At 39.8% G+C, this 18,796-nt stretch overlaps 1 protein-coding gene across 1 annotated transcript in view; it reads right to left on the bottom strand.

Moving 5' to 3' along the window:
* Positions 1-361: 361 nt before the first annotated feature.
* The window catches only part of G3BP2 (G3BP stress granule assembly factor 2), a 33,717-nt gene continuing 15,282 nt past the window's right edge, over positions 362-18,796 (bottom strand). The window contains exons 6-12 of the mRNA XM_063131525.1: positions 15,048-15,150; positions 14,072-14,252; positions 11,726-11,824; positions 8,603-8,705; positions 6,383-6,511; positions 5,696-5,814; positions 362-3,177 (exon numbers count right to left, since the gene is read on the bottom strand). Of these exons, the coding sequence (XP_062987595.1) occupies positions 2,905-3,177; positions 5,696-5,814; positions 6,383-6,511; positions 8,603-8,705; positions 11,726-11,824; positions 14,072-14,252; positions 15,048-15,150 (1,007 nt within the window). The 3' untranslated portion in view covers positions 362-2,904. The remainder of the gene's footprint in view (positions 3,178-5,695; positions 5,815-6,382; positions 6,512-8,602; positions 8,706-11,725; positions 11,825-14,071; positions 14,253-15,047; positions 15,151-18,796) is intronic.

The raw sequence follows: 18,796 nt of genomic DNA, 5'->3' as shown, positions 1-18,796 counted from the left end.
TGTGCTTAACTTCTACAAGGAAGATTCTGCTTTTCTGTTGGCACAAAGACCTAGTATGTTTAAAAAGGGGCATGAGTTCATTATGTTTGAGGGAAATTAAAATAAATAAAGCAATTAATTGTAAGCTGCATTAAATTGTTAGAATAGCTATAGCACAGCTAAATACTTTGATATGGAGACTGACAATACAGAATGAATATGCTACAGTGAACAGAATCCTGACTATTAAAGCTCACTGCTAATGAAATGTCTAGGGCGAGAACAGTTTTGGGATCAGTACACTCGATAGGATTACCTTTCAACGTAGAAAACTGCCACACTGGAACATTAATCCCACCGAGAGAGAATTCGGAACCATTGGTGAATGCTGCAGACATCAGTAGTTTATTGGTATGTTTAGTCAAAACACATTCAAAAATGGAAACTTAAAAGTAAATACTTTCCACCTGCAACAATTAAACTAGATTCTACTAGCATATAATGCTTAACACATTACAGCAATAAAGATGGTAGTCCACTGTCTTGCATACCTACTAAAGCCAAAAGATGGTTAAAGCAAGTTTGTTGAAATAGGACTGTAATGATAGCAATACTATCCATATCAACAAATCAGCAGTTTAACAGGTCAAAGAGATCTGTTGCTTTTCCTTCTAGAGGTACATTTATTGAAAGGAGGGACAAGAACACTATGAGTCCACAGTACAGTAGGTGAACAGTCACCATGTAAACTTCTGTGTATGCTTCCAATATTATTTCATGGCATTTAAAGAAGCAAGCCGGAAAGCTGAATGGCTCAGTAGCTCCTCTAATTGTCAGTTACGTATTTTTCTGATTATTCCTCCAGTGCCATTTGCCTTAACAGTTTTTACAGAATATGGCAGGGCAATACCGTAGCACTAAAAAAGCCAAGGAACACAAAACACTGGTAAGCAAACTGCTTGCTGAGAACTGCAGTTTAAAGAAAGGCTTCCAACTTAAGTCAAGTTTATGGTTTGTGGTGAGGCATTCAAGTACTACATTTCCAGGTATCATCTGAAAATGAAACAGTTCAACACAAAAAAAAATCATCCCCAAAATATAAACATGGAAATAGAGAAATGTGTCCCAGAAAGTGTATGAAAATAGTGCAAGACTTACATGGAAGACCTCAATTTGGGGGTGGGGGTGGGATGGTGGAAAAGAATGATACAAACTCACTCCCCCCACACCAATAAACACAGGCAAGATTTTCCACATTCATAGGAAACAGCAAATGGCTACTTTAACCAAATGCTCCTTGCATTAGGCATTTTGTTACGTAACAAGTGAGGTCTTCCATGCTTAGAGCAGCTCTGAGTGGTCACATACTTTTGCCTCCCCTCCTCAAGAGTAAGCCTGAGGTTTGCTGAGCTGTCCCATGTGAAGCCAGGGAGTATTGCTTGCTACATTTGCAGTTTTCTGGAATGTGCTATCTATGCAAACAGCAACCTGGAAACAGCAAACCTCTCACCAAAACGCAAGACGCTCTACAAAGTCCAAGTACACAAGAGGAGGTCTTCTCTCCATGTACAAATCTGAGCCACATAGGCATCAAAGTTGCTTCAAGGTTTGTGCAAAATTGGTGACAGTTCGAAAACTGGAAATAGCAAATACTTGAGCTATTACCCTGCCCTGTGAAAATTGCAGTATCCTTGAGTAACAAGTTTTATGTTAAATATGTTATCCAGAGTATATTTAAAATGAAGGTACGCGCTTGATTAACTTTGGACTTGTCTATGCAAGAATGCACACTCACTTCCATAACTCCACTTCTGTAAAAAATGCAGCTACTACTTCATACCTCCCTTCTTCAAAGGCTTCAGAAACTTGTTAGCTGTAGAGCTAGGCAAATAATATTCCAGTAACTTTTACTGATTTAAAGATACTGCAATTTTTATACAATGATTTTATAAACATTTTTTACAGCTGTTAAAGTTTTGCAGCACAGCCATTCATACACTATACTGTACAAAATCACCAGCAAGACTGGAATGATGTATTTAATAGAAGGCACCATCATGCTTATTACATTACCAGAGACCTCAATACAGTAAAGACAATTTTTCACTGTACACTGCTTACAGAAAGGGGAAAAGGGAGGAGGAGTGTGTTGAGCAGTCAGCCATCCCTGTTTTGGAGAGAGGCGGGGAGCTCATAAGATTCTTTTTTTTTAAAAAAAAAAAACTTGTTTTGTATTCAGGACTATGATTTCTGAAGTTTTACATTTGTGTTTACAGCTAAATGGTTTCCTTCTGGAACATACTTGTAGTCTTGTTAAGGTTTGTGTGTGTACATATATTGGTCACAGCAAGCAGAGCAGATGCCCGCATCGTTTCACAAGCTATTTTTTTTCTTGCTGCTTTCAGCAGATGTCAACGTAAAATGAGTCAAGTACCCATTAATGCGTTTAAGTTCATAAAAACGTGAGTTGTTTGGAGCCAAGTGTTCTAAAAGGGAAAAAAAGGGCAAGCTTCTCCAATTGCAAAGATTGCACTATTTGCGTTTCCAACAGTAATTGGCAGAAACAGTAACACTTACACAAAATGTGCAGCAAAAGGATTAGTTTTTGTTTGTTTTTTTTACACTGGAAGGACCTTAACTCAATTAGACACGCCCTTTGTCCTTTTTGTTGTTGCTGTAGAAAGTTTAAATGGTCATTTCTCAGTCCTTAATCTCCAAGTCTAATTTATAAGTTAACAGTGTGACTTCTTTGTGAAATTGGGGAAAGAACGTCCACCTCAATTTAACTGGTAACCAAAAGATGTTTCTCACATCAAAGAAATGATCAAAAAGGCTGTGTTACATTCCAAAGCCAGAAAATTAACAAGAATGCAAACACGACGAATAATGTATCACTGCCAAGACTGCCTGCCAACATTGGGATCTTCAGCGACGTTGACCTGTGAACCGGCCTTCCATCTGCCCAGTTCCTCTTCCAGAGCCAAGTTTCTGGGCCATGCCGCCCCTTAGAGGAGGCCCTCTTCCATCACGGTCTCGCATCATTCCACCACCCACTATGCCGCGTGGACCCCCAGGACCTCTGTCGTTGCGCCGAATATCCCTGCGGTCATCACCACCACCTCGAGTCTCCCTTTCACGAGCAGCTCTGGTCTTTTTTTCTTCTACGTTCAAGCGAACCTCACCACGGAACATAATGGGCTTTGGGGTGGGAGAAGAGAGAAAAAAGGGGTTGATATCAAAAACTGAGTTTAAAAATGTTCAAAGGGCATACATATAGCTCAGTAGAAGAACACATGCTTTTCATGCAGAACATTCCATGTTCAATCCCTGCCATCTCCCGTTTATAAAAACTCAGGTAGCAAGGCTGGGAAATACCTCTTTCTCTGCATTAGGCCCTGGGTCCGCCCTCAGTTGGAGAAGAAAATACTGGGCTAGATGGGCGAATGTGGGGAACATTCCCCAAGTGTAAGATAGCTTTATAAGTATGTACAAACTCTTCAGAGACCAGTTGGCATTATTTATTTATTCATTTAAGCATTTTAATCCTGCCCTTTAGCCAAAAAGGCTCTCAAGGTGGCTTACAAAAATATTTCATTAGGCTCCCCCTCTCCCTCAATTGACATCTATCTGCAGCCATTCTATCTGGTTGCAGCAGATGGAGAGATGGCTGAGAGACCAGCTGCCATCCAGATCCTCCCCTTTCTGAATTGTTACCATTCACGTTAGTCATTATATGAGCTATGTAACTTTAATAATTGCTGCATGAATTTGACTCTTGTCCCTCCCCACCCCTTTTTCCTTTTGTGTCTCATATTTTTAGGTGATAATTCTGTGGGCAAGTGGGCAAGCTGTCATGTTTTCAATACGTACACAGCAAAATTGTTTGTTAGTTTCATTTATATCCCACCTTTTCTCCAAGGAACCCAAGGCTTGATCCTCTTCTTCCTCTCCATTTTATCCTCACCACAACCCTGTGAGCTAGGTTAGGCTGAGAGTCAGTGACTGGCCCATAGTCATCCAGTGAGCTTCATGGGGACTAAAATCCAGGTCTCCTGAGTCTCAGTCCAACACTAACAATGGCTTTCCATTTTAGGTGCTTTACAAATATTTTTGTATTTTAATTAATTCCATCCTGACTTTCCTTTAGAAATTTCAAGAGCTTACATGGTGCTCTCAGCAGTCTCCTATCTAGGCACAAGTCAAGCCCACACATGCTTAGCTTTAACAATACCAAAATATGAGATTTCGCCAGACTATGCACTTGCTATATTAATTCCTGGGTGGTTTTGTGACAATTGGTTTTAATGTTTCATCATGTATTTAGGTTACTAGCTTCCCCCTTCCAATTTCAATACGATAGCTGTCCTATGAACTTCTGAAAAGAATCAAGAGTTGACACACTCTGCTACATGCAAGGTTTCCATTCCGACAATATTCACCCCTAGAAATTCGTATGTAGAGTGGAATGAGCAGCAGCTCTCCAAGTCCTTGAACCCCCACCCATCCCACATAAACTGTTGTGACTCCATATCAGGCACATCATATCATAGTGCTGCATGTGCCATGCACAGCTGCAACTAATGAAGATGATTAGTAAAATCATGTCTTGAGAACATGTCAGCCAAAATCCTAGTTGGCACTCAGGTGCTATGTTCTTAGCCATTCTTAATGCCTAACCCTTGCTAGCACCAATATTGGGTGTTTTTGGTGCCATCTTTGACAAAGACATCCATCAAGTAGAAGTTGTCAGATTTTTAACATTACGTATTAAAGTTCTAGTTTAGAGGCATTGCTCATTCTTAGTCATCAGTGAACCGCCCAGAGAGCTCCGGCTATTGGGCGGTATAGAAATGTAATAAATAAATAAATAATGCCATTAAGCCATAAATTATGCCATTTATACCTTGCTTTATTCTAATTCACTCCTTTCTAGAGATGTGGTTCATGGTAATTAAGCTTTGTAATTTAATTTACACACCATTCTCACTCCTCACTGATGTCTTGAATCCAACACCTGTGACCAGACCTCAGATTAGGGAGGATTATTATATTATTACCAAAACATTAATTAGGAACTAGTTTACAACTGTTAGCAGGTAACAACTGAACTCGGAGAGGCCATGGGATCTGCATGAACCTGTGATGAAAACCTGTCCTTCAGTTGAGGTCTGGATTGTGGGGTCAGAATGATCTCATGTTCCAAAGGAAGTCTGTCCCCCAGTCCAGCCAAACTACCATGTATGTGCTGTTAGGATAACAAGTGTGGGGAAAGAGGAACAGAAATGCAAAACCTGTTCCTGGACTTCACTGTGCTCCAGGGGCAGGTGAATGTCATCTGAACAGGCCTTCAGCCAGAATTTATATTTTCCCCATAACAGGATGGCACAAGGAATACAAACTGGTACACTGATTAAGAATTAGGCCTGATCAACACATGCTGCAAATAATTTGGTAGATTGGACTTGACCAGCCGCTTGAGGATGCAGGTAGGGATAAAATGCTATCATCTCAGGGAGAAATATTCTAAGGCCAAACCTATCACTGACATTTTTTGGCCTACAGAAAACCACTGATGGTGGTGGTGTGTGTGTATGTGTATGAGGAGGAGGTATAAAGCTCTGAGAACGTAGAATTCAGTCCATTTATTCACAGTAATGCAAACAGAATCCCTTCCCTCTGGCAAATACCATAAAATGACTATAGTCAAGCTACTTACTTTTGCCAATAAAATTTTCTGAACTGGCTCAGAGTCATCAAACACTACAAAGCCAAAGTTTGGGAGTTTTCCTCCGACACCTTTAGTATTGATGCGAAGTTCCACAACGTTCCCAAAGCCTGTAAAAACACAGGGCAAGTGATTATGGAAAAGATGCACAGTATCTATTAAACAGCAAACTAGGGTACAATCCAATTGATTGAGCTCTTGGATATTCAGAAGCCCCCAATCTTTGTCTCCTTGTCCTCCCACCCTGCATATTTCAAGCAATGGCAGTTTGGAGTGGGAGGGAGGGAGGCAGGCAGAGGCTCAGGATAGCTCGTATCCTGGTCTCTTCAGTCTCCTTCCCTCCCCAAACACCGGACCGCCCCTTTTCCCCCTTCTCCAAGGTCGATCTTCCAACCTTGGAGGGCAGCTGGTGCGGTTCTTTCTGTGCCATCTGTGAGGAAGATCTCCGACTCCCTTTCATGGTTGGAGGGGGGAATCCCTACCACTTTAGGGCCACCTAGACAACGTCTAGGGGCCATAGGATTGCTCCCTCTGTAAGCTCGGAAAGCTATTTTTGCAATATCCGTTAGAGCGGCAGTTTAATATATTAAGTTTTATCATAAGTGTTTTAAACATTTAGCCTTCTTGGGGGGCCCTTTCCCCAAAACATCATTGCAAAGTGAAAGATGTGTCACTTACTCATGAAGAACTCCTTCAGTTCATTTTCATCAATGTCATGTGGTAAGTTGCCAACAAAGAGCTGGTGGCTATCTGGATAGCGAATTATACGGCGATTGTCTGATTCATTCTGATCCATATCCCCTCGGCCTGCAGACATTCAAAATAATGAGGCAAATTCAGGGTAAATCTGTACATTTTAATTAGCATGTACAGTGCTAAGCTTCTGTTGATATCTAAGTTAGAGGATGGCTTGTTTTCTGGCTTGGTTCCTTTTTTTGTCTACTATATCACAGTTGTATCAGACTCGTAAATAAACTCACCCATTCATCTGTAGCAAGTAAGAAATCACCCAAGTAAATAGGCAGGGGAAAACGTAGTATTGGAAGGGGGTTGGTTCTCTTTATTTTCTTTAAGGCTGCTGCCTGAAAGATATCTGGTAGGCTAATCACAGTGCAATTCTATGCACACCTACTCAGAAGTAATCTTCAGTGAGCTCTGTGGAGCTCACTCCCAGAAGTATGTATAGGACTGCAACCTTAGATACTATATCTGGCCACTCTGGTTCCAGAGAAGTTTGAAAATAGGTTAGTAAACATAAATTCAGAGGTCAAAGCCATTGGCCAGGATGCAAAACCTTAGGCACGTCCAGTGAAATGTTTTACTTCTTTCCTTTGAACACCAGTAAACTAGTTAAGTTATTCCCAAGCAGCATGGGGAATATTTGAGAAACGCAAATCCAGTCTGCCTTTGGGCGCATAGAACTTGTTGTATGATTCTTTGGATCCATTCTAGAATTTTCCAAATGCCAATTTGCAATAACCAATTGTCAAGATTTGAGAAATAGAAAACAAAATATACATCTACTGTTAACAAGTACCTAGCCAAGATACAAAAGAGCTCCCAAACGCATGTTCAACATTTGAAGACATGCACATTCTCCATGTCTTCAAGCAAATGTGCAAATTCACTCCTCCACCCACATTAGCATAGTAAATTATGTTCAGTTAATTCATTTGGAGTCATATTTCTGATATGGTCTTTGGTAATAATGGAAATCTTGCTTTATTTGTATAATGGAAAATGTACTGAAGTTTGAATTGTTTTGTTAGTAGGCCTTTTTCTATGGTTGTGTTTTTCTCTATTGTATTGAATTAAACATTTATTTTCAGGAATTTGAAGTCTGTGGGCTTATTATTAAATTGATCAATATAATTGATCAATTATATTTATTAATATAAATTTTATCAATATGGTAATATTGCTTTATTAATGTACCAGAACTGGAGGCATTTTAAATGCTACAGCCTTAAATATTTTTATTTATTTATTTCTTACATTTTTATATCACCCAATAGCTGAAGCTACTGGGTGGTATAAAATAAATGGAGGCTTGAATGAAATCTTTATTGCTAAAAGCAGTAAGCCATCACAATTCGACATAATAAAAAACAAGTAAAAAGATAAGCTAAAATAAGTTAAAAATGGATAATTTAAAGTAAAGTAAAAATAATGAACACAAATGGAATATAAAGATAAAAATCACATTAACATATATTAAGAACTTGCGAGTAGGGAACTAGATCAGTACATATACAAGAACAAAATCTCCGGTTCTCCATTACAAAGCTTGGAATTATCTAAATCAGATAGATCAGTCAGTGGCTACTAACCATGACATTCAGTGGCTAAATTGCCATCTTTCAGGCACAATATAGAGATGCTAAGAAAATAATCTTATTATGCCAGTGTGAACTTCCCTGCGAGATCTGGCTGGCTGCTGTTAATATCAATAGGGATTATATCAAAATTCCAGGGGAGTACATAAAAAGAAGTGCAGAATTGTGATGATGGACATAGCTGTCAACTTAATGAGAATTCACTATACTAACATGAGTAGAGGAGTGAATGTGCATGTTTGCTTGAAGGTGTAAAAGAATGTGCATGATCACCAATTGTTGAATGTACCTTTGAGAGTTCTTACGAGAGTGTCATTTTTTCTCCATAGCTCATTTCTAGCCCTTAGAGCTGCAAATACATGATTGAATGAATGTGGGCAGTGAATTCTGAAATTTCAACAGGCAGAAAGGTGATTGAATGAGGTTTAGTAGTTGGAGACAGGGCTTCAAAATCCTTTCTCATCTTATGATAAGCACAAAAGAATAAAGCAAACCAGAAAAAGTTTTCTCCATTTGCAAACCAAAGTAACAGTGCTGATGCTTTGGGGGGCAAGGAGTTCACCTGGTCTGGGTCCCCTTGATGGAAAACCTGGCCGCTCCCTTGGACGCTGTTCACGCACACGCGGAGGCTGGGATTGGGTTTCAGGTTTTGTTTCTACTCTTTGCTGAAACAACAGAATACACTATTGGCAAAACTACAACAGATAACTTAAAAAACAGTACAACTCACAAAAGCAGAATATTTTTTTTGTAGTAGGAAAAATATTTACTTATTCATTCCAGGCCTGTAAGACTTATTGCTGTACCAGCAAACAAAATACAAACAAAATGTGCACGTACACACACACACACACACACACACACACACACACACACACACACACACACACAGAGAACTTAGTTCTGAATGACATACTGGCTGAGATCTAAAGCATTACACATGGGGCCTTTCAGGTGCCCCTTCTAGGATCATTCCCTTGTACCCTAAAAGCACACCAAGGTCAGGGGCCCTCCTGAACAGCAAGCTATGAGGGGCAACTACCAGAAAGACGTATCAGACTCACATACAGAAGAGATGTCTGCTTAATTACTGATGAGTACAGGGTGGAATCCCAGCCATTATTTTTAATTACTTGGCTAAAGACTTCTCAGTTCAGAATATGGTAAAACCCATTTAGGGCATGCCTTGTATCACAGAGGTCAGTAATTAATATTAAAAATGGAAAAAGCGGAACTTACTAAATAGGTTGCACTTATATCAATTTAAAGTTATACACACATGGGAATGTGTTTTTACTACCATAAAAAGATTTTTGAGATACCCTGTTTCCCTGAAAGTAAGACATCCCCCGAAAATAAGACCTACTTCCAGTTTTGCCTCTCGCTGTAATATAAGGCATCCCCCCGAAAATAAGACCTTTTTTTTGTTCAACAATAAATGTGTACCGTATTCTTCTTCATGGAAAAATAAGACATCCCCTGAAAATAAGACCTAGCACATCTTTGGGAGCAAAAATTAATATAAGACACTGTCTTATTTTCGGGGAAACAGGGTAGCTATCCTACTACAGAACAGGAAAGAAAGGTTATATTGATTCTGTTTTGGTCCTTCAAGGACAAAACTGGATGAATGCACTGAATATCTAGGCAAATTAGCTTTCATACTAGCTAGACCTAACTCAGCTTCTCAGCACTGTCAAAAAAATTTGTGTATGAAACATATTTCCAAATATGTTAACTGGTTATAGTTATATGTATTTTACTGGCCAAGCAAAACAGCTCCAGATAGGATGGATACTGCTATCCAGTATTAGATACAGATAAGTAATTTTCAAGGGCCCAAGTTTCAAAAAGAGATGCAACAAAATGCTGCTATGTGACCTCACTCCCTATCAGGAATTCACCTGTTTAGGGCTGCAGGCAGTCTTGTAGCCCTCTTCTATCCTGGTGGGATGGGAAAAGGGAGGCTTTTTCTCCCCCCCCCCCCCGGCCCGGCAGCCATTCCCTGTGAACATGAGCATTTTACAGCACGGTGCACTCAATCATCTGAGTGCACTATTAGAGGGAATAAAGTGGGATCTGCAACAAAACGTTGCAGCATACCATCACCTTCTACCAGGAATGCTTCTGTTCACAGTTCCAGCCAGCAAATTATGCCCTCCTCTATGATACCATAACCTGTAAGGAGCTCAACCAGTACATTTTTTTTAAAATCCTCATGTTTCTTCTTTTCCAACCAACTCAACTTTCTGTTACTAATGCACATGCTAGATCCACTTCTGGAAGGCTGCTCTTTTAAGGTTAAAAAACATATTTTCATTATTCTGCAAATTTCAGTATGCTGATTCCTCCGTTTCCCAGTGGTCCAGTTTTGGCTTTAATCTGTGGGTACCTGCACTTGCTTTAAGAGGGAGTGGTGATGTTAAATGTGGGCCTTTTTCGTAGAATAACTAGCAATCTTACTGACTTTGAGAGGGAGGTCGTATCAATAGGCAATCTGACATTTAATGATTTAACATCAGTTATCTCTGTGGAGTGGGTTCAGGGAACTTTATAATAATTAAACACACTATGTATGGGTGAGTCCATGGTTCAAATGTCACCTTGGCTATGAACTCACTAGATCAGGAATAGGCAACCTTTTAGATGCCGTTGGCATATTTGACAATTTGAGAACGTGTCCTGGGCACCACCACAAAATGGCTGCCATTGCTAGCCACAAAGCACAAGTAACCTGCCCAAGGCAAACATGGCACCCCAACGCATTAAACCATTCCTATGTACCAAGTTTTCAGTATCAACAGATACCTATTTCACAAAAGGCAAAGTCTTTTTTCTCTCCCCCTCAACACCTCTCTGCCAGCCAATAGAAAATGAATAGAAAAATGGAAATTCTGGATTTATTTATGAATTCCTACTCTTCCCAAAGAGAAAGAGGACATCTAGCATGGCGAAAGTTTCTCCCTCTAGACCAGGAAGGCAGGCTCCAGTTTCAGATCAGACTAGTCTCCACTCCACCTTACTTCCCAGACACTAAAGCAGAGTAGTACACAGATCAAAACTGTTGCAATAGGAAGCATAATTTCAAACTGTAACCAAGAGCCAAAGCCCAGTAGCTCTCCCCTTCCTTCTCTTGGTGTCCCCCAAGAAGTAAGGAATGCAATCAAAAGAAGGCAGAGGGCGAGAGGAAACAAATCTCTGAAGGCAATCTGCTCTACTCCATGAACACAAAATCCTTTTCAGATTCCTTATCCAAATGTTACCTCTGCAGAAGCTAAAATCAATCTTCTAGTGGCTTATACAGATACACATATTCAGGTTCAAGTGGTCTAAAGCATCCTGGAGGAAGGGCATGAGACAAATTTAAAGAAATGAAAAAATCTACATTAAGGTAAATGATACTGGAATGCCTTAGCATTTGGCAACTATTAAGTTATCCACCCCCCTCCCCCAATTCTTTCAGGTATTTCATATGACTGTACCACAAACATTCTAGAAATTGAAGTGCCCATGTCCTGGCAAGAAATGAACGAACCAGACTACGAACAGTCATAAATTAATACAGGGTACTGGCTTACATATTAGGCAGCAAATGGGTGCAATTCAAGGAATTCCTTGCTTTATTAGTGAAGCAGTTTGCAGATGTAAACAAAGAGACAATCTACGGCGTTCACAGAGTGGTTACCTGTGAGACTGGTGCTTTAACATGGGTTGGTATTCCAGAGGAAGAAACTGTACCAGTAGGAGGAAGGTTTTTACTGGTCACTGACGCCCAGGAGAAAGCCTGCAAGAAATACAACAAACCTGGTGTACTGATCATAGCAAACCACCAACATTACTTAAGGGAAAACCAGGCCAATGAAAACATTTTGTTCCACTCCAAACAGTGTCAGGATTACACACTAGCTCAAACAGATATGTTTTACAATTTTTGCTAATTATTAATTGCAGCAACCAAGAGCAAAGCAAATGCTATGCTCAGGTTAATCACTTTTAGGCAGCTAATCCCCTCCAAAACTTCCCAATCAGTTTTCAAAAGAGATGGCAATTACATAAGAGTAAGCTTTTCATGCTCTTTTGTGGCTAAAACAGACTTAACATTCCCGTGGTTAAGAGAAGGGGTGAGGAACCTCAGGCCCAGAGGTCAAATCCAACCCTCCAGGGTTCCACAGATGGCTACGCCTACTCCTTTCTCCACCAACCATGGACTGTTTGGAGATTTCCTGTGCAGTTCCCCCCACACTATTCTAAAAGATTAAAATGCCTCTCCTAAGGCATAGCTACTGGTAGTAAGAGGTTTAAGCTAGACTATGCTGGTTTTAAAAATGTTTTTAGCCCCACCCCTTTTGCCTTTGGGCCCTCCCACCACTGGAATGCAGCCCCCGAGAGCTTCTATGAAATAGAATTTGTCCCTCTGGCTGAAAGGACGTTCCACACCCGATTCCATTTCCCCCAATACATTCTGCCTCTGGATCACATTCCTCTAACACCTTCCTTGCCAGCCTCAACTGTGGTAGTACTGTCAGGGCTGATATCATTCCAGGGCGAGACAGGATCTCTCATAACTAGGATCTTTCCACCTAAAGAGAAAGTTCACAATCTGGAGGTGCTAGTCGATTTAGCTCAGATCTAGATTTATCAGCTGAGGGTGATGTGTCAACTGTGACCCTCCAAGGCAGAGATAGCTTGGTCAGGGCTGAGTTTTAGACTACTATAATGATTTACACATGGGATTCCCTTTTAAGATTACTCAAAAATTTCATTTAGTTCAAAATACAGTGGCTAGATTACTGACTGGGACCAGTTGTATCAAATGTATCTTGCCAGTTTTGAAATAGCTATCCTGACTACAGTACAAAGTACTTGTTTTAACCATTAAAAGCCCTTTGCAGGTTGGGACCAAGGTATGTGCCGGACCAACTCTTCCACATGAACCCACTCAATTGTTCAGGTGACCATTTGAGGCTCTTTTTGAGGGGACCTGCTCCCAGAGGTTAGATGGATGAAAATCAAGAATGGGCCTATTCGGTTGTGATTCCTGTTTGCAGAATGCTATTCCCAAGAAAGTGTGCCTGGAGGCACCAAACTTCTCACCTTATAGAGCAATAGCAACCCACTTTTTAAATGGCTGATATATAAACTGCTGAGTTGTGATGCTTTTAGTCATTGGTGCTTATTTTTACGCTCCTCTTTTCCTTTACTGCTAAATCGTTTTGCATTATTTTATTCTATTTTAAATCAATGTATTTTTAAGATAATTTGATTATTTTTACAGAGAAGTGGCATTACAATATTTAAAAATAAACTTGAAACCTAGATTTGAAATTTAGGAAGGGACCTAGGATAACATTAATGGTGTTTAAAAGTTAACTGTGGTTAACACCCATGCCAATGAAATGCTTAACAGTTAAGGCCAGCACATACAATCCCAGTCTACTCCTAATCTCTTCACATTGCTTAAGAAATCAATGAATATTACACCTGCACCAATCTCCAGAAAAGAAAAAAAGCACAAAAGTAAAGTATGTAATACTTAAATAGTAATACAAAGATACCAGTATTAAAGATCTTAAGGACTGCGGGTAAATTTCGTGTGCGTCTCCCCACAGACTTCAAATTATTAAACCAACTCTCATCAAACAGCACACAAAGTTTGTAATATTGCTTCTCACCTACTTGGTTCTCATTTTAAGATTGGATATATTTCAAGTTTAATTGTGAGAAAAATAAATTAAATTAAAGATCTAGTATTCTGTACCAACACTGCTAATGACATAACTTTAAATGCTACTTCAGCATTTAGCTTCTTCAATATCAATTAAAATAATTTATCCTTTGGATATGGACTATAAGTAACTTGAATTTCTCTTTGCATACAGGACAACATGAACACAGCTCAGGCACTGAACACTCAATGCAAACTGTATTCCCAACAGTTTGACATGTGTTTATGGCTATCCAGGTTTCTTCCTAATTGGAAGAAACTAACCAGTTTCAATCTAATTAGACAAAGCAGCCTGACTTAACCAACCTTCGGTGGTTCCTGTGGTAGAGAAACTGTTTCTGTAGGAGGTGGGGATGGAGATTTTTCTTCTAGCTCTTCAAGATTCTTTTCTTCCACTTCAGGTTTCAGTTCTTCAGCTTTTGATTCAGATTCCAGCTCTGGTTCAGGTTCATGAGAAGATTCTTCCAAGGCTTCTTCTATCCCATTACTAAAAATTAGATATATTCTAAATTGTCAAGCTTTTATTAATCTAAAATGCTAATATTTAGCTGAACCAGATGTACTAAACTGAATAGCAACTAAATGGGTAACCATAAGTTACCCATTGCCATCTATGCATATCATCCATCTTGCAACCCATGTTTGCGTTGAACTCCTTTTGTTGATGCACAATTTCACTAACCTTTCATCTCTGTCTACCAATAGCTGGACAAATCTATTATTCTTATACTACAATAAAAATTAACTACATTGTCCATTATATAATTACTGTACCTGCCAAGAAATGCATCTGAAGAGACTAATTTCCTTACATGTTGGCTCTCTAAGAATTTGCAACTAACATTAAGCTTCTCAATTACCTCATCCACTTACAGCCCTGGCACTTGCTGGCTTTATACACAAGCCAGTATTAATGTCTGGTTACACAGAAATGAGCCAAAACACAAATATATAATGTAAAATGCTTCATATTGTTGCTCTTCTGATTGCCATAAATGCCACAAGGTTCTCTGAAAGAAGGCCAAATGTCTCATGAAGTTCCTTCAAAGATAATCTATAATTGTTGGAGCATACAATTGTATGTATTTGTGCAATTCCAGAGAAATACAATTTGAACATTTTTTCTTTCGCTTTCGATTGCAACTTCCTGACATCAATTTTTACCACCAGCTAAAAATAAATATTTTCAAATATATCTTTTCAGAACTGTGAAATTGGATTTGTATTATATTTAAAAATGTATTTCGAATGTCTGTAACATAAGCTTGAAGACCTGTCTTACGTTACAGGGTGATTCTCATAGTAAGTAGTGTTTGTATTCTCTTGAGCCGGCTCAGGGGATGGCTGCCTTTCTTCATGCTCTTCTTCTACTTCATCTTCTGACTCTAAGACATTAGATGGAAATTTCTTTTAAAGCTATTCGTTAAATATTAGGAAAGCATTTTTAAAGGAACATGCGTTTTTGCTAAGTACAACATTATAAATACCTAAAACATTGCAGATTAAAGTGGGGGCAGCAATCTTCAATTGCCTAGATAAAGAATTTTTTGACTTATTAAAAATACCCCAAATTAACTGGGAAAACTGTAAAGAAATTAAAATTTTAATACAAGTATAATAATAAACAGCATGGGTGGCAGGGTATTCCTCCCCTCTCACTCACACAGGAGGGATTGCCTCTTTCAGGATGGTTCCTACTGGGGGGGAACGCAGGAAGTTGTCCTTGCATTCATACTTCACCTTAGAGCCATCAAGTGCCTCCAAATCCAGTTTGACATGGATGATCACCCACCTCCACCTGAGTTTGGATCTGGGGAGGGGATCTTCCCTAAGCTTGGGCTGTGTGTGGAGTGCCTCTGAGACTTAGCAGGATGCCAGGAACCATTGGTTTGGGCTAGTTACTAAAGTTTGTGAACCCCGGCCTACAGGTCTATGACATTACAACTATCTAGTACCAAGAAAACCATGAAAATCAGGCTTTACTTTAAATGATCCATAAGGGAAAACCATAGAATCATAGAATAGCAGAGTTGGAAGGGGCCTACAAGGCCATCGAGTCCAACCCCCTCCTCAATGCAGGAATCCACCCGAAAGCATCCCCGACAGATGCTTGTCCAGCTGCCTCTTGAAGGCCTCTAGTGTGGGAGAGCCCACAACCTCCCTAGGTAACTGATTCCATTGTTGCACTGCTCTAGCAGTCAGGAAGTTTTTCCTGATGTCCAGCTGGAATCTGGCTTCCTTTAACTTGAGACCATTATTCCGTGTCCTGCACTCTGGGAGGACCGAGAAGAGATCCTGGCCCTCCTCTGTGTGACAAACCTTTTAAGTATTTGAAGTGTGCTATCATGTCTCCCCTCAATCTTCTCTTCTCCAGGCTAAACATGCCCAGTTCTTTCAGTCTCTCTTCATAGGGCTTTGTTTCCAGACCCCTGATCATCCTGGTTGCCCTCCTCTGAACACGCTCCAGCTTGTCTGTGTCCTTCTTGAATTGTGGAGCCCAGAACTGGACGCAATACTCTAGATGAGGCCTAACCAGGGCCGAATAGAGAGGAACCAGTACCTCACGTGATTTGGAAGCTATACTTCTATTAATGCAGCCCAAAATAGCATTTGCCTTTCTTGCAGCCATATCACACTGTTGGCTCATATTCAGCTTGCAATCTACAACAATTCCAAGATCCTTCTCGTTTGTAGTATTGCTGAGCCAAGTATCCCCCATCTTGTAACTGTGCCTTTGGTTTCTATTTCCTAAATGTAGAACTTGGCATTTATCCCTATTAAATTTCATCCTGTTGTTTTCAGCCTATCAAGATCACTTTGAAGTTTGTTTCTGTCTTCCAGGGTATTAGCTATCCCACCCAATATAGGTTTACAATTCAGAACATAAACACAAACTGTGCATTACATAAACTGCAGAAACAGGAACAAGTAAAATCAAGGCCCTTCCTTTGGTCTCTACAATATCCATTACAACACAATATGACCATTTTCACACATCACTTTAAGCCATGAATTATGGCTTAGGCCAGAATGTGAATGTGCTGGTGCATGCAGTCCACATGCTTCCACTTCATGCCTCTGTTCCGGAAAGGGAGAACTTCTCATGACATCTGAACTCCAAATCCTGGTTTATATGCTCACAAACAAGCCAGGATTTGTAAGCCAACAAACTTCATGAGAAGTTCTCCCTTTCTTGGTGTATTTGTTTATTAATTAAACTTATAGGCTGCGGTTTATCCACAAGTTTCCATAGCAGTATACACAACATTTAAACAACAAATGCATTAGAAATCATACAATTACACGTTCGAATTCAACAATCTACCCATTTGTGCAAAGGAAGAGATGAAACAGGAGCAAATGGACAGTGTACACCAGCATGCTGCACATTCACATTTTAGTTTGTAAAGCCGTAATTCATGGCTTATAGCTGTGTATGTGGCCTATGTAATCCATCTAAAACCTTTTCCTTCTAAAAATGGTTGATGTCTATTTTATTCTTGTACCTCATTCAACCAGCCTAGGGGTACATCCAATTGTGATGTTCTGCTAGCAGAAAACAAGCTCTGAAGTATGCGTAAAGGAAGAATCCAACTAGAGTTCTACTTATTTTATTATATTTGTATACTACTCCATATCTAAAATCAATTACTTCCACAACCGGTGTCAGAGGTTAGGTGAACGCCTCCTCCCATATGTACCTGCTCGGACCCTAAGGTCATCCTCAGGGGTCCTTCTCCGTGAGCCCCTGCCAAAGGAAGTGAGGCAGGTGGCTACCAGGAGGAGGGCCTTCTCTGCTGTGGCACCCCAGCTGTGGAATGAGCTCCCTAAGGAGGTTCGCTTGGCACCTACATTATATGCTTTTAGACGCCAGGTGAAGACCTTTTTATTCTCCCAGCATTTTAACAGTCTATAAATAAATTTTAACTTGGTGTTTTAAATTTGTAATTTTGCATTGCTGCTGTTTTTATCTGGTTGAGCTTTTATATTGTATTTTATACTATGGTTTTATACTGTCATTTTATACTTTGAATGGTTTTAAATTTTGTGAACCGCCCAGAGAGCTCTGGCTATTGGGCGGTATAGAAATGCAATAAATAAATAAATAAATGGTAGTGGAGCAATTTCTTCTGCTAAATGTACATTACATTTTGGCCCTAGTCTCCAAATTGGGACAGCTAAAAGTAATTCAGCCTTAAACTGGAATTGGGCACTGTGATAGCAAACACATTTGTGGAAATACATTGTACACTGAAGAGCCACAGGCAATTTGCATAGCTCCTTTTGGCTTTGTGTCCATCACTCTGAATTCACTCCTTCCTCCTCTAGCTCATCCTTCCTGGGACTATTCACTTGCTCTACTCATGGAACAGTTATTATTAAACATATTTTATAAAGCCTTTGAAGATAAAACTCTTCAATGTGGCTTACAAAGCAAAACAAATGCATTAATATATAAATATTTAGTGTTTTAACTAAAAAAGCAGCAGTAAAATGCCACTCTAATACAAATTTTAAACACAGCAGTGACAAGTTAAAGCCATAAAATGTAAAGCATAAAATGTAAAGTAGACAACTCTTTTAAGTCAGGGAGGAAGAAAGGGATGCCTCCCACAGAACTGCATTCCATAAGGATGGGGCAACAGAAAAGACCCAGTCTCTTGTTCCCACCAACCTGTTATATTTTACTAGCAGACATGAAAGCAAGGCCTCAGTGGCCAATCTTAGGGTCTGGCAAACTTCATATGGCTGCAGGCAGTCCTTCAAATAACCTGGCCTTTTAGAGCTTTAAATGTAATTACCAATACATTAAAATTGAGCCCAGAAATGCACTGGTAACTAGTGAAGCTGGTACAGAACCTGTGGTACATGCTCAGATCACACAGCCCCCAAAAGCAACCGAAAGGCTGCATTCTGCTCGCACGGGCACTTTTGTGATTTGGGGTCATTTGTTTTCCTGCAGCACTCTGCACCAACTGAAGCTTCCATACCACCTTTAAAGTGTGTTATGGAACCAGAAAGCATAAACAG

This window comes from Elgaria multicarinata, chromosome 1, assembly GCF_023053635.1.
Source record: "Elgaria multicarinata webbii isolate HBS135686 ecotype San Diego chromosome 1, rElgMul1.1.pri, whole genome shotgun sequence".
Taxonomy (NCBI): Eukaryota; Metazoa; Chordata; class Lepidosauria; order Squamata; family Anguidae; genus Elgaria; species Elgaria multicarinata.
The sequence above is the reverse complement of the archived record's forward strand: the minus strand, read 5'-3'. Positions and strand labels throughout refer to the sequence as shown.